The sequence below is a fragment of the Oncorhynchus gorbuscha genome, linkage group LG15 (assembly GCF_021184085.1).
Source record: "Oncorhynchus gorbuscha isolate QuinsamMale2020 ecotype Even-year linkage group LG15, OgorEven_v1.0, whole genome shotgun sequence".
Lineage (NCBI taxonomy): Eukaryota > Metazoa > Chordata > Actinopteri > Salmoniformes > Salmonidae > Oncorhynchus > Oncorhynchus gorbuscha.
In genome coordinates, this window is record NC_060187.1 from 47857099 (window position 1) to 47872958 (window position 15860).

General features: G+C 41.6%; 1 protein-coding gene across 2 annotated transcripts in view; it reads right to left on the bottom strand.

The window, feature by feature from the left end:
- Nucleotides 1-9827: 9827 nt before the first annotated feature.
- LOC123997417 (coiled-coil domain-containing protein 50-like) overlaps nt 9828-15860 on the bottom strand; it is a 36889-nt gene continuing 30856 nt past the window's right edge. For both annotated transcript variants that reach the window (XM_046301611.1, XM_046301612.1), the window contains 2 exons: nt 12716-12825; nt 9828-12374 (listed from right to left, as the gene is read on the bottom strand). In XM_046301611.1, the coding sequence (XP_046157567.1) occupies nt 12355-12374; nt 12716-12825 (130 nt within the window). In that variant the 3' untranslated portion in view covers nt 9828-12354. The remainder of the gene's footprint in view (nt 12375-12715; nt 12826-15860) is intronic.

Sequence of the window (15860 nt, forward strand, 5' to 3'; positions counted from 1 at the left end):
GAATGCCCAGCTCATGGTGCCGCACGTCTTCCAGATCCATGGACCCAGCAACTTGGGTCTCTGATCGCGCTACTCAGTTCTTTTCTCGGTTCTGTAAGGCGTTCTGCACCCTCATTCGGTCGTCATCCAACCTATCCTCCACTGTTTCACCCCCAGTCCAACGGCCAGTCGGAGCGAGCCAATCAGAACCTGGAGACGGCTCTTTGTTGCCTCGTCTCCAACAAATCCTACCACCTGGAGCCAGCAACTCTTGTGGGTGGAACACGCCCGCAACACCCTTCCCTGCTCGGCCACTGGTCTCTTGACTTTCGAGTGTTCCATGGGATATCAGACTCACAGGAAACAGGAAACTATTGGCCACAACAGGACACAATCAGGCAAAGACCTATCAAGCTGATATTTATAGACACTTACTCTGCAATATAGTTTTAATGTTCCAGTAACTTTCCTGCTTATTCCCTCCAGGCTGATTCTGGGATCTTTCAACCAGTATTTCTGGAAAACCTGGATATTTTGAGAGAGTTATAGAATGTTGCAAACCAACTCTGCAGCATTGTACTGTACATTGATAATGGTATATTATCAATATACAGTAGACATTGGCAATATTAGTAGATTCCTTACCGAATGCACTTACGTACTTTAGGTTGAAAACACATATGGCAATGGTAGGACTCCTTACAAAAAATACTTTCAGGGGAGCACACCGACTTCCCAAATGAACTCTCACAATCATAACTCAGTGTAAGCGAGTCACACACAGTTTCGTGCTTCAGTAATTACACGTATTCGGCTCTACACCTCCATAGTTCGGCTCTACACCTCCAACAGCTTCTGCCACTCAAAATGGAATTGATCTGGCTACAGTATCAGCATTTTCAGTCGCACAAGTGGCCTAAGGCAGCATTGCAGTTAGGTCGATGGGACAGAGCTGAGTTGTGTTACACCATTCGATAAAACTTTTGGCATTTCACTATGTAGCATGCACTGTTCAGAGCTAAGTAGATTGAACGCAGGCGGTCACACAACAGCCGTTACTGATATGAAAAAGCCTACTGTACCTATGGTGATGAAGAGCACTTCTCCAGCAATGGCCACTTTCTCCTTCTCGTCCTCCTCCAGGCATCGGGTGCATCTCGGCATCGGGTGCATCTCACCCCCAGTGTAGGCACCAGTATCAAAACGGCTAAAAACAGGATACTGAGGAACATCAGCACTCGGGTCGTCTGAATCTCCGCTACTCACACACACACAAGGCAGAGGTCATAAGTAAATTCATACTCCCCACACTCTCACACATACCCAAATATTGAGTACGGCTACATTGAACACATCCATATCAAAGTCAGTCGTGTAAAACTGACTGAGAGAAGATATATACTTAAACTATTACTATTTGTAACAATAAATGGTTGCTGTCATCAGTTATATTTCTCAAAATGTATAGTGTATTACTCAGCTGTGTCTTTTACATTGCAATAGGACATCAAGTAACTTACCGCACCATTAGATGCTATATCGTGAGTGGCCAATGACCTTAAGCCTTCATGGATGCACTTCTATGTAAATCCATGGCAGCAACCAAGGGGGCGTGAACTTTCTAGCTCTCCCTGTAGATCTTCGCGGTGGATGTAGTGTCCCCATGAGTGACAGAACACTGAGCCAATCATGGCGCAACTAGAGAACATTACCAACCCCTAAGCTCCGTATTTTCCTCTGGCTGCACCACCACCACAGAAATCACTGAACTAGGCTGAAACACCTCCAGCTTCCTCACTCAAGTAAGCATAAAAGAGACCATGTTTGTATCCGGGTTTGTTAACTCAATGTTGTTGTTTTTTTTTACATTGTTTGCAAACTGATATGTGACACATGTTACTGCCAGATTATATATATTTTTTTAGCTAAACAGGTGGGGCTCAACAGAGGTGGGGCTCTGCTCCACCTGCCCTGAATGACGGGTCGCCACTGGGGGGCAGACACGTAGGAAAACTTACCCGGCGGCTGAAAGAACGACCTGTAATTGGCGCACATCGTGTGTCCGGTGGCGTCGACAGGCATGTTTCCTTTGATGTTACTGGTGCTCTCTTTGTAAAAGTCCATTCGCAGTCATTGAGCCACAGAGACCGATTAAAGCAAGAACATATCTGAGAAGCTGATCATGGTTATTCAGATGAGATGACAAGCTTCAGAGAATAAAGGATAGGCCTACTAAAATGGGAGTTGATAAAAGAAAAAAGACACAACAGAAGGACAATAGGAAAAAACGCTGACAGATTGATACAATATCCTTGACTAAATGTCTATTAAATCTCTTGAAGTAAACTCCTCTATAGTAAAATTCCTGACAGGGTGTGGACCATCGTCTTGCACTCTGCGTTGCACCTGTGTTCAGTGAGTTATGCACTTTTGGCTGGATTGAAACCATCTGTAGCACAGCTGACTTGAGCCTGCAGGTGGTTATACATAGTTAGAGACTGGGTGATTCGAGCCCTGAATGCTGTTTGGCTGACAGCCTTGGTGTATCAGATCATATATACCATGAGTATGACAAAACATTACGTCTAATTACGTTGGTAGCCAGTTTATAATAGCAATATACCACAGGCTAAGGGCTGTATCCACGTTGACATGGGAGTCACCGTAGACGTGGTATGTTGGCCATATACCACACCCCCTTGGGACTTGCTTGAATATATTTTTGAATGAAAAGGTTGGCAATTTCTCAAAATGGGTGTGTTAGAAAGGGAAAGGCAACTCGTGAATTAATTTCTTAAGAGATCAATTCAAATTAATTCACTCACCACTATACAAAACTGAAGTTGTAATACAGTACCAGTCAAATGTTCGGACTTACTCATACCAGGGTTTTTCTTTATTTTTACTATTTCCTACATTGTAGAATAATAGTGAAGACATCAAAACTATGAAATAAAACATGGAATCATGTAGTAACCAAAACAAGTGTCAAACAAATCAAAAATATATTTTATATTTGAGATTCTTCAAAGTAGCCACCCTTTGCCTTGATGACGGCTTTGCACACTCTTGGCATTCTCTCAACCAGCTTCACCTGTAACGTTTTTTCCAAAGGTCTTGAAGGAGTTACCACATATGCTGAGCACTTGTTGGCTGCTTGTCCTTCACTCTGCGCTCCAACTGATCCCAAACCATCTCAATTTGGCTGAGGTCGGGTGATTGTGGAGGCCAGGTCATCAGATGCATCACATAGTCTGAACTATTCCATTCATTTTCTTAATAAACACAACTTTTTCTAACCCATATGAAATTCAAACAGAGGGATTTTGATCCTTATTTTGACACAAAATCTAAATTCTACCAATGTGGATTGTAGGCTTACACTATGGACTTGATTAACATTTCAGGATTGCCCATTTTGATGCAAATTGATTGGAGATAAGCATTACATGTACGGTAGGCCTCCATCTGTTAGAACTGGACAGCTTAACGAGGCCTAGTGACACATACCTAAAAGATTATGTTAGTCTGAGGGAACTGAGGTCCTTTTCTTACACTATTTGTTTGAGGGTACATGGACATAGCTGTTCATAAGGCCAGTCCTGAGATGGGGAAAAAGATAATTATCCTACAACGTTCCTCGGTCTTGGAACGACCTGCAAAAGACCTTAAAACTGGAGAGGGTTGTTTTTAGTGTATTGTTCCTGTATGTTATTTTGTACTTTATCTACATGCTGACCTCTTGCCAGTTATCCCTCGCAAAAGAGGTTTCTAAACTCAAGGGTCTTTTGGTTAAATAAATAATCAAATATGTGGTTAAAAAAAACAGCCAGAGAAAGGGTCAGTACACACAAACATATACTTGATTTTATTGACAAAAAAGTGAGTCGTCTATTGATTTGAGACAATTACCATATAATATGGCAGTTCACTTTATGTGCGTAGCCTACCTGTAAACTTGCAAAGCATAACCAATTAAAATAATGTTTAAAATGACGTACAATATTAACATGTGTGCATTTCAACAAAAATATGTTTATTTTTTAGCACTCAAAGACCATACGTTGCACCACAGAACTAGAATGGGATTCTATTTAGGGTAGCACCGCCTTATCCTAAAAAAACAGCAGGATAACTACAATACTTAAAACAGGCCTCTAATTTCTTATCATGTTACTTGGATACTGTCATCGCATCAGAGGTTTGAGGCTGTCACCTTACAATCAATGAAATCAAGGCTACTCACTGTGTCAGGGAAGGTCATACTAGGTAAAATACAATAAGTGGTTAAAATAGTTTCCAGGTCAATTATTTTGCAGGTCATTTTGAATTATTGGGACTATCTGAACAATGGTGATTTCAGCCAGTTGTTTTGAAAATGGAGCCCACGAACCAGAAAAAACATAAATAATTCAAATATTTCATAAAATATGTTAAGTCCTGCAAAAAAAATGAATTCCCAGATCCATAAGAGAAGCCAGTTTAGTGAGGGTATATTGTATATTTACACATCTGTGGAGGAGAGTGCTGTCCATTTTCATTCTATTGGGTTATGGTCGCCATCTAGTGGACTATCTAAGTAACACACCTAAGACACTACAAGTGACAAGTTGAGGTAAGATCTGTAAAAATGAATATCAGTCTATGTTAAGTTTATGTTCCCTTGTCTGTGTATTTCCTTTTTTGTATTTCCCACTCTTTCCAGAAATGTAGTGTTTCAAAAACAATCTGTGACACTATTTACCTTCTTACTCATTGGGTCAGTTTCCAAGACAGAATATGCTAGTCTTGGACGCTCGCTCGTCTTGGCGCTCTCAATTGAGAATTTTCATTGAGAAGCTCCATTGAGAAGGCTTTTTAGTCCATGAAAGTATCTTATCTGCAGTTACAGACTAGCTGAGTAAGTTTAACAACCTGGTGTAAGAGTGTTATGTCAGGTAAAATGATAATGATTTAAACACTGCCAGTAGATCAGTACAACAAAAAGTCCCTTTGTGGTAGAGTGATTATAAACTATGCCTTAAAACAGATATGTGACTGAACACATGCGGACTGTCTTGGCATGTATTAGAAGTGACTCCCTCTTAGCACAGACACCAGGACTGCTGTTGTCAAACCAGTCCGATATCATTCCTGCATCAGGCACAGCACACAGTGCCCTGGGCCAAACAGCCTGTTGCCTATTTTTAACTAACACCCAATGATGGGAATGTTTGCATTTGATCTCTCTCTACCCGCATACCAGCATTCAGGGTGTCGATGCAGCTTAAATCACTATACAGGCAAATGTTTTATTTATTTAACTAGTCAAGTCAGTTAAGAACAATTCTTATTTACAATGACGGCCTGCCCAGGCCAAAGCCTAAACAGACGATGCTGGGCCAATTGTGCACCACCCTATGGAACTCCCAATCACAGTCAGATGTGAAACCTGGAATCGAACCAGGGTCTGTAGTGACGCCTCTAGCCCTGAGATGCAGTGCCTTAAACCGCTGGGCCACTCGGGAGCCCAAATAATAGGATTCCGATCCACAACTTTTAGTGAAGGGATAGCCAAAATGAGATTATACAGACTGTCAAATTGTTTTTTGCAAATGGAAATCATAACACCAATGCCAAATGTTTATTAGTCAATGTCGCCGCCGTTTTCAATCTTGTCCTCATGCAGAAACCAAAATGTGTGGCACCACACAACCACACCAGCTTTAGTTTAATGTAAAGGAATGTGACAACAGATTCAGAGAGAACTCTCAGATTCAGAGAGAACTCTCAAGCCAACCTAATCAGAGGAAGGGGGAGGGGGACTCACATGGAACATGTTACTCAAGTTCCATAATCTTTCCCTCCTTTCTTATCCCACAGTTATCAACTGAAAAAAATAATAACTTAACAATTTTGCATGACATCTAATATTTCCACTGACACTTCATGGCATACCGCATGAGATGAAATGCTAAAATGAAATAAGTCATGAATCTTTCTTCATAGCCTACACTCATGAGGTTCAGCTAGAAATGGACAAACATTGACAAAATGGCACTTAACTGTAGTATAGTAGAAAAAAAGGTAAACAATGCATATGTGTCAATGCTAATTGATAACCATAACGTTTCAAGGGGAAATAGCAGACTAGGGAGAACTAATAACTCATTTCACACATTTTGAGTCAACACTCAAAGGCTGGTTTAATTAGGTACAGAGGTGCTTGTCTGCCTGACACATCCTCTGCCTTTGACCACTGAAGATGTGCCCAAGGCATATTAACTTAAATTAAGAAAAAAGCGTAAACGGCATGAATTAAAGGATTTGGCATTTGGAATGGCAAATTCATTTGGTAAAAAGTATATGTTGGTCTCGCCGTCAACAACACAAGCGCCATCCCCTTACAAAAAAAAAAGATTGCAGTCTGAGTGAAGTATGAGGCAAATACTGCGTCCAAAAGAAGTTTTTTTTTTACTGCAGTAATTTTGGTGTACAACTGCAGTAGACTGCAGCTAATTCTGCGTCAAAAAAAAATGCCACAGTCGACTGCAGTTACTGCACTTTCAAAACTCAATACAAAAAGTGTCTCGGGTGACTGTGAGTTGGCTGTCCTCTCTAATGATGAATGCGCGAAAGTTGCGCGGATTCAACTGGGCGTGTGTCTTTTCCATGTCTCGACAAGGCATGTTCTAGGATCGGGACGGCTGCATTTACTTTCAATTCTCAGGTAAGGCAACCCATACAACGAGTGACTGCTCTAGTTGACCAGCACGACTTCATTATTTACATGATTATTAAAATGGAACATTTCGACGACACCGAGGCCACCGCAGGTGAGTTAGCCCACGCACACCTTGAACTGTCAAGTATGTTATATTCATTGCCATACGTCGTGTTGTTCCTTGACAATTTTCTAGTGTTTTAATAGTAATTCCAAGTGTTTGACTGACAAATTTTAATCGGCACAGGTAAACATCTGAATAACCTGTCACTAACCTGAATAACATGTCACTAACCTACACATGACTGAAGCAATGGCTCCTTCAAAACGCCAAACTGTCGTAAAATGTTTGATCCTAGACAGCCTCATTAGATTTGATGAATTAACCAGGCTAAAATCCTTAATATATGTAACTAGTATAGTCATTGCATTGATCATGCCACATGGAATTACTTACTGCTTCAAGAGAACGTTTAATACTGTAGGCCTACATGTATTTGATAACAGTAAAGAACCTTGATATTGTTGTATTGCAATAGTGGCAACCACAGTGCGTGCATTAATGATACAAATATCCACCTAGAACTGTAATAAATGTACAACAGTAGTTTACCTCTCTCACAGAGTCCTTTCCAAGTGTTACATGTTGCCCACACAGCTAGAAACCTTGCCTGAGATGTGCCAACAGATTTCAGTCATTGTTTCTGGTAGTGTGCGTAGCAGGTCCATCAACAGGTGTCAAGGCCTCCGGTTTTAAGTTGGAGAATGGAGACAAAGTCCACATAACCTGAGGAGTTTGAGTGTGATTTAGCCGGTTACCCAGACACAGAATAAGCCTAGTTCTAGACTAAAAAGCATTGTCAATGGAGAATGTTTTAATCCATGACTAGGCTTTGTCTAGGAAACCGTCTTTTACTGTGTTTTTAAGACTCATACATACCTGTTGTAGCCAGGGGGCAGTAGCGTGTCTCAATCAAATAAAAAAACTTTGACATAACGTGCAGTCTCAGTGGGAGAATCTCAATTGCATACTCTACACATCCTCTCCCCAAAACCCATTGGAGGGGGAAGGTCAGACTGATCTTGGTCTTCCTCATCCAATGGGTTTTGAGGAGCTGAGGAGAGAGGAAGCGAGAAGTACACAATTGACATTCTCCCACAGTAGGTTGCCAAGGGTTTGTTTCTCCCCCTGATGTTGCAACATGCAAGCAAACCATCACTACAGGATCATCTCAATTGCGTACTCCTCGTGTCCTCTCTCCTCGCTTCCTTCTCAAAACCCATTGGATTAGAGAGCCAGAGGTCCCTCCCCTCTGACCTTCTCTTCTAATGGGTTTTGAGAAGGAGGCGAGGAGAGAGTATGCAATTGAGACAATTCCAATGTCTGGTATGTTGGTGAACCAGCTCTACTGAAGCACTCAACCCTCTTCCCTGTGGGGTTTAAATGAGGAAGGAGTTAAATGGGTTAATGTACTTTCCCAGATGACCGCAACCCAGCATGACTCACTTTTATATTTGATCAAATTGCCATGAACTCATCGCAAGGTTGCTCCCTCTCAACATTATCATGAAAACCAAATGAGTAAATACAACTTGAGACATTTTAGGCTGTTAATCTGGAGATGGACAATGAAAGTTTTTTTTTTTTAGCAAAAAAAATCTATTTGGCTGACAATTTAGTGTAGGATACTGTAGAAAAAGATTAAGGACACCTGCTCTTTCCATTACATAGATTGTGTGTGCCATTCAGGAGGGTGAAAGATGTAAGTGCCTTTGAACAGGGTTTGGTAGTAGGTGCACCGGTTTGTGACAAGAACTGCCACGCTGCTGGGGGTTTTCCCGCACTCAAACAGTTTCCTGTGTGAATAAAAAATGTTCCACCGCCCAAAGAACATCCATCCAACTTGACACAACTGTGGGAAGCATTTCAGGTCAACATGGGCCAGCATTCCTGTGGAGCGCTTGACACCTTGTCGAGTTCATGCCCTGTAAAAATGTAGGAAGGGGGTGAAACTCAATATTTAGGTGTCCTTAAAAAAAAGTGTACACTTTTCTTCTCCATTTTCAGGAACGTTGAAGGGGAAACAACGTGAGCAAATTTCACTGTTCAAACAAGGAAAAATAATGTGCTAGTTTTTTAGTAATTTCAATCCATAATGATTTGAGTACCATTTCACCTCTGTGCCCAACAACACTTCGTATACACATAGCAGTTGCAGGCCCTACAGTGAAAACAGGTTACACTTGTAACGAACTGGTGATACTCATTTGGTACATTTGCCCTGTAATGCAAATATTGACCAGGAGTCAAGCATGTCTGGTAAATGTCTCATAACCGCTTAGTTAGAACAAACACATGTGTGAACAGAGATTACAATTAGACTAGGCCTACATAAAACGTGGCTTTGCAACATTTGCCACTTCCTGTTAACCTGGTTGGCATTACAGGATTATGAGGGGGCGCATTAAGCAGGGGCACAACTTTTGCCTAGTGAACATGACCGAGGTTTTAACTTGTAGGCTAAAACATGGAATTGGCCCTTGGATAGTACTGTGTGTTGGAGACAGCCTTCCTCCATTCCACATTGTGGTGCAGGCAAAACCAGGGCATCAACAGAATGCTGCAATAAGCGTACACATGTCCTCTCTCTCTACAGGTAAGTGGGGAATCCCACCCAGACCAACCCTTTTCCCTGACAAGAGACTGAAAAGATGGAATGCAGCACAACATGTTTTCAGTGTAGTGTATGGTTGACTTTACACTGTGTAGTGTATGGTTGAGAATATGGTTGACTTTACACGGACATATTTAATACTTGTGCTTTGATTGTCAACTCGTTCTGCAATATGATTTCAGTCACGTGTCGTACAATACCTGTAACTCGTAGAATAAACACTAAGCCAATTCCTAGGAGTCTGAATCTCGATTGATTCTTTTCGAGGGGAGCTACAGTAATAGCACCCAAATGCACCTCAAAATATTTAGGCTAGTTGGGGGGCCATACATAAACCATTCACTTGTGTGCCTTGCATCATGTTTTAGTCTCGATAGAAATGTGATATCGAACCCGGTCCTGAAGTTAGGATACAAGTGACGCCACATAATTGGACATATGTTTAATGAATAAAACACATGCAAATATCGTTTTGAGATGGTAAAAGCAAAACGTTTATTCAGTTCATGATACAAAAGAGTCTCACAGTAAGCGCCAAAACACACACACGTCTTTGATTTTGTAGGCCGCATACAGACCCTGGATCGCGAAACGGTTCAAACGTGACTCGATTTCGGTTAGTTTTGCGCTCACAGCATATAGCACAAATCAGTATACAGCAAATCACCAATATGCACTCACTATCTGTTCGGATGGTGGATAATTTGATATTCAATATGTCCACAAGGTGATCATATTATCAGACAAAAGGATATATACACATCCCTTAGTTCTGGGAGTTTTTTTTTTTTTTTACACCGATCCTCCTCCACTGTCATTAATTTAAAAAGAGCAGGGATTCCCCGTTAATCGACAAGGCCCTGACAATAATCCTTAAAATGGCACAAATCTCATCCAGAACATTTTTACACGTCTCAAAATGTCTTGACGTGTATAGAAGAGTCTCCGGGGCAGATGCCATCAACTCGGACAAAGCACGCCAACGCCATCGGACTTGGATAAAGAAGCTCGGTCAATGGGGGAAAAAAATCTAAAATACGACAGGATCATAATTAAAAATTTAATGTCGATCAAACTGGGAACAGTGTCTGATTTACTCTTTCCACCTGTGAAATAAACAATTATTAGCGTCATGTCCATTTGCAGCACAATGTGCAAGTGTCTCCCAAATGGCACCCTATTCCCTACATAGTGCACACATTTCCCCCCCCAGAGCACTATGGGTCCTGGTCAAAAGTAGTGCACTACATAGGGAATAGGGTGCAATTTGGGAGGTGCACTATATCCAAAAGTCCCTATAGTCTCCTGTAACCCCTTTTGATACATGCATCTCTATTATAGTAAGACGTCTGATAAGTGTGTTCTCTATTCCCACTATTGTGATCTTTATTCAATATGATGAGAAAATGACTCAACTGGCCACGGAGCAGTGAACCCTATCAACACAGCTGTCTGAGTCAATAGGTCCCTTTTGAGTAGAATGAAATCATGTTCTCACTTTCCCTGTTAATTCAGTGGATGACTGAAACTTCCCTCCACACTCTCATGCATGTCTACCCTGGGAATGTTTACTCATGTGACAACCCTCTCGGTCAGAGAGGAGTGGTGTGTGTGTGTGTGAGAGACAGAATGCATTTTTATTATGGAATGTACAGAAAACAAGATTTTGCAACGGAAAATGTTTTGCAACAAAAATCAGTTTCTATTTCTAGGAATTCAGTTAGGTCCCTCCTTGTTTTGTCCTGTTTGGTTCCAAGTGAATACAGCCCTGCCAAGACCACCACAATCTTAAGTTTGGCACAGAGGTGCAATATACATGCATTCAATTCTTACTGGTCAACTTGTCTTAGCGCTGAGAGCATGTAAACAGATGAGACTATCAAATACTGGATGGAACATACAACCAAATATATTAGGGCAATATTTACAAAATACATTTTGATCATCCACAAAACAAAATGGATGGAGTTCAGTGGCTTGGGCTCTCGTTGACTCACGGAGAGTTTCGTAGAGAGGATAGAAATTCAGCCCACAAGAGAGCACAGTCAGTAAGCATGCACGTAAAACACTTAACCATGGCAGTATGTCCCATAAAACCCCACTTCCACCTCCCAAGTCTTCATTCCAAGTAGGGAAATGCCCCTTTAGAAAGACACAGGGAAAAATACACGCATATGGAAACAGCATACAGCCAGCAACAAGTCAGAAGTCCACATACAATCACCATCCACTTCTGGACTGGAAAGCATTAAAACACAAAGCCAAAAGACCCAGCATCCTGATATAGTAGGTTCTCTTTTTTTTTTTTCTTCTCCCCCCCCCCCCGTGAATAAAATGCTAAAATATGTCTTTTCAAAAGGAGTATTATATGCAACGCAGCACGTATGACTGGGCCTGTCACGTTGTTCATCCTAGATGCGCAGCACAATACGAGGACGGGAGAACTGGGGCCTGGGAGTGCAAAAAAAGCTGCGCCGCCAACATTTTTGCCTCAAACAAGCGTCGGCCATCTTGGCTCAAAGACAGGCACATCCCATAGACAGCGATAGATAGACGGAGATTGCACAGTTATACAGTATATCCAGCAAAGGATTGTTTCACCATGATGAGCATGATCCACAGACGGACAGAAACACCAGAAAACGACAACTACAGCAAAACAGAAACGCCTTCACCCCCCCATCATCTTCGTTAAAAGCCAGCAAGAGGATAAATATCACAAGGCATCTCCTTTGAGTCTTCTTGGCTGTTGCGCCAATTGAAAGAGGACAACCAAAATGGAAAAAAAGGGAACGATAAAAGAGTATGCTCTCAGCCGCACGCTTTCCCGAACTCCCGGTCAACTGGACATGCTGGAGAATCCCACCGCCAACGACTAGGTGACATTGTCCCAAGGCTCTTGGTCAATATAAAGTGATGGGAGTTTTTACAAATACAGCAACGATGAGTAAAAAAGAAAAGGAACAAGTCATGGATGGATAACTTAGGGAGCCTGGGTCACTGCCTGTAATAGGTACCTGGAAGAGACAGACATAAAAAAAAAAAGACGGCAGACATAAGCTTAAACTTTTCATTGAAACCACAACTGTGTGTGTGCTTGTGTGTGTGTGTGGTAGAGAATCCAAAACAGTGGGAGATCTCTTAGGAAATGAACTAATCCGTTCAGCGCATGTCAACAACGTGGTATGCTGGATAGTTAGCTCCATTGGAAAGAGGGTTAAATATGCATTAAAACGATCTAAGTGATAATGGGAGTCCAACTGAACCAGTCTAACGTTGAACTCAATGTACACGCTGATCTAGTCGGGTAATGTAACTTAAACACACAGCCAGGGGGGCCTCCGGTAGCTGGACTGACCTTTGTAAGCAGCCTCAGGTCTGGCTGGAGTGCGGGAAGAGTAGTGGCTCTCGGAGTAGCTGTAGCTGGTCTCCACATTCTCATAGTCATGTGGAAGAGGTTGAGGAGGTCTGAGAGACGAGAGAGGAAGAACAAATCATGTTGTAAGGGCGTTATATTGGTGTAAAAAGAGTTAATGTAACAAGGGGTGTATTTAATGTTGTAATAATAAGTGTTGCAGTGTTGTAAGGGGGTTAGATCAGCTTTAATACTGCATATATACACACACATGGTACCAGTCAGTTTGGACACACCTACTCATGCAAGGGTTTTTCTACATTGTAGAGTAATAGTGAAGAAAACAAAATTAAGAAATAACACATATGGAATCATGTAGTAAGAAAAAAAAAAAGTGTTAAACAAATCTAAATATTATGTGGGATTCTTCTAAGTAGCCCCCTTTTGCCTTGACAGCTTTGCACACACTTGGCATTCTCTCAACCAGCTTCATGTGGTAGTCACCTGGAATGCATTTCAATTAACAGATGTGCCTTGTGAAAAATTAATTCATGGAATTTCTTTCCTTTTTAATGTGTTTTAGCCAATCAGTTGTGTTGTGACATGGTAGGCGTAGTATACAGAAGATAGCCTTATTTGGTAAAAGACCAAGTCCATATTATGGCAAGAACAGCTCAAATAAGCAAAGAGAAATGACAGTCCATCATTACTTTAAGACATGAAGGTCAGTCAATATGTAAAATTCCAAGAACGTACATTTTATTAAAGTGCAGTCGTAAAAACCACCAAGCTCTATGATGAAACTGGCTCTCATGAGGACCGCCACAGGAAAGGAAGACCCAGAAAATAAGGACAAGTACATCAGAGTAACCAGCCTCAGAAATTGCAGCCCAAATAAATGCTTCAGAGTTCAAGTAACAGATATCTGAACATTAATTGTTCAGAGGAGAATGCGTGGAACAGGCCTTCATGGTCAAATTGCTGCAAAGAAACCACTACTAAAAGGAAACCAATAAGAAGAAGAAACTTGCTCAGGCAAAGAAACATGAGCAATGGATATTAGACCGGTGGAAATCTGCCCTTTGGTCTGATGAGTCTGCGCTTAGTGGGACTATCATTTGTTTTTGAACAGGACAAAGACCAAGAACACACCTCCAGGTTGTGTAAGGGCTATTTGACCAAGGAGAGTGATGGAGCGCTGCATCAGATGACCTAGCCTCCACAATCACCCGAACTCAACCCAATTGAGATGGTTTGGGATGCGTAGGACCGCAGAGTCTAGGAAAAGCAACCAACAAGTGCTCAGCATATGCGGGAACTCCTTCAAGACTGTTGGAAAAGTATTCCTCATTAGCTGGTTGAGAGAATGAAAGTGTGCAAAGCTGTCAAAGTAAAGGGTGGCTACTTTGAAGAATCTAAAATCTACATGATTCCATAGTTTTGACATCTTCACTATTATTCTACAATGCAGAAATTAGTCAAAATAAAAACCCTTGAATGTGTAGGTATCCAAACTTTTGACTTGGACTCTATCTAGGTACAGTGGGGCAAAAACGTATTTAGTCAGCCACCAATTGTGCAAGTTCTCCCACTTAAGATGAGGCCTGTAATTTTCATCATAGGTACACTTCAACTATGACAGACAAAATGAGAAAAAAAATCCAGAAAATCACGTAGGATTTTTTAATGAATTTATTTGCAAATTATGGTGGAAAATAAGTATTTGGTCACCTACAAGCAAGATTTCTGGCTCTCACAGACCAGTAACTTCTTCTTTAAGAGGCTCCTCTGTCCTCCCCGAGTTACCTATATTAATGGCACCTGTTTGAACTTGTTATCAGTATAAAAGACACCTGTCCACAACCTCAAACAATCGCACTCCAAACTCCACTATGGCCAAGACCAAAGAGCTGTCAAAGGACACCAGAAACAAAATTGTAGACCTGCACCAGGCTGGGAAGACTGAATCTGCAATAGGTAAGCAGCTTGGTTTGAAGAAATCAACTGTGGGAGCAATTATTAGGAAATGGAAGACATACAAGACCACTGATAATCTACCTTGATCTGGGGCTCCAAGCAAGATCTCACCCCGTGGGGTCAAAATTATCACGAGAACGGTGAGCAAAAATCCCAGAACCACACAGGGGGACCTAGTGAATGACCTGCAGAGAGCTGGGACCAAAGTAACAAAGCCTACCATCAGTAACACACACCGCCACCAGGGTCTCAAATCCTGCCGTGCCAGACGTGTCCCCCTGCTTAAGCCAGTACATGTCCAGGCCCGTCTGAAGTTTGTTAGAGAGCATTTTGATGATACAGTAGAAGATTGGGAGAATGTCATATGGTCAGATGAAACCAAAATATAACTTTTTGGTAAAAACTTGTCGTGTTTGGAGGACAAAGAATGCGGAGTTGCATCCAAAGAACACCATACCTACTGTGAAGCATGGGGGTGGAATCATCATGCTTTTGGGCTGTTTTTCTGCAAAGGGACCAGGACGACTGATCCGTGTAAAGGAAAGAATGAATGGGGCCATGTATCATGAGATTTTGATTGAAAACCTCCTTCCATCAGCAAGGGCATTGAAGATGAAATGTGGCTGGTTCTTTCAGCATGACAATGATCCCAAACACACTGCCTGGGCAACGAAGGAGTGGCTTCGTAAGAAGCCTTTCAAGGTTCTGGAGTGGCCTAGCCAGTCTCCAGATCTCAACCCCATAGAAAATCTTTGGAGGGAGTTGAAAGTCCATGTTGCCCAGCAACAGCCCCAAAACATCACTGCTCTAGAGGAGATCTGCATGGAGGAATGGGCTAAAATACCAGCAACAGTGTGTAAAAACCTTGAAGACTTACAGAAAACATTCGACCTCTGTTATATACCCTTTGTTGGCAATGAGAAACTTATGTTATTGACCAAATGCTTATTTTCCACCATAATTTCCACCATAATTTGCAAATAAATAATATTTTCATTTTGTCTGTCATAGTTGAAGTGTACCTATGATAAATTACAGGCCTCATCTTTAAGTGGGAGAACTTGCACAATTGGTGGCTGACTAAATACTTTTTTGCCCCACTGTATCTATCTATGCATGCATGCATGGATGTATATAATATTTTGTTGTAAACAAACTCCCTTTTCAAGAG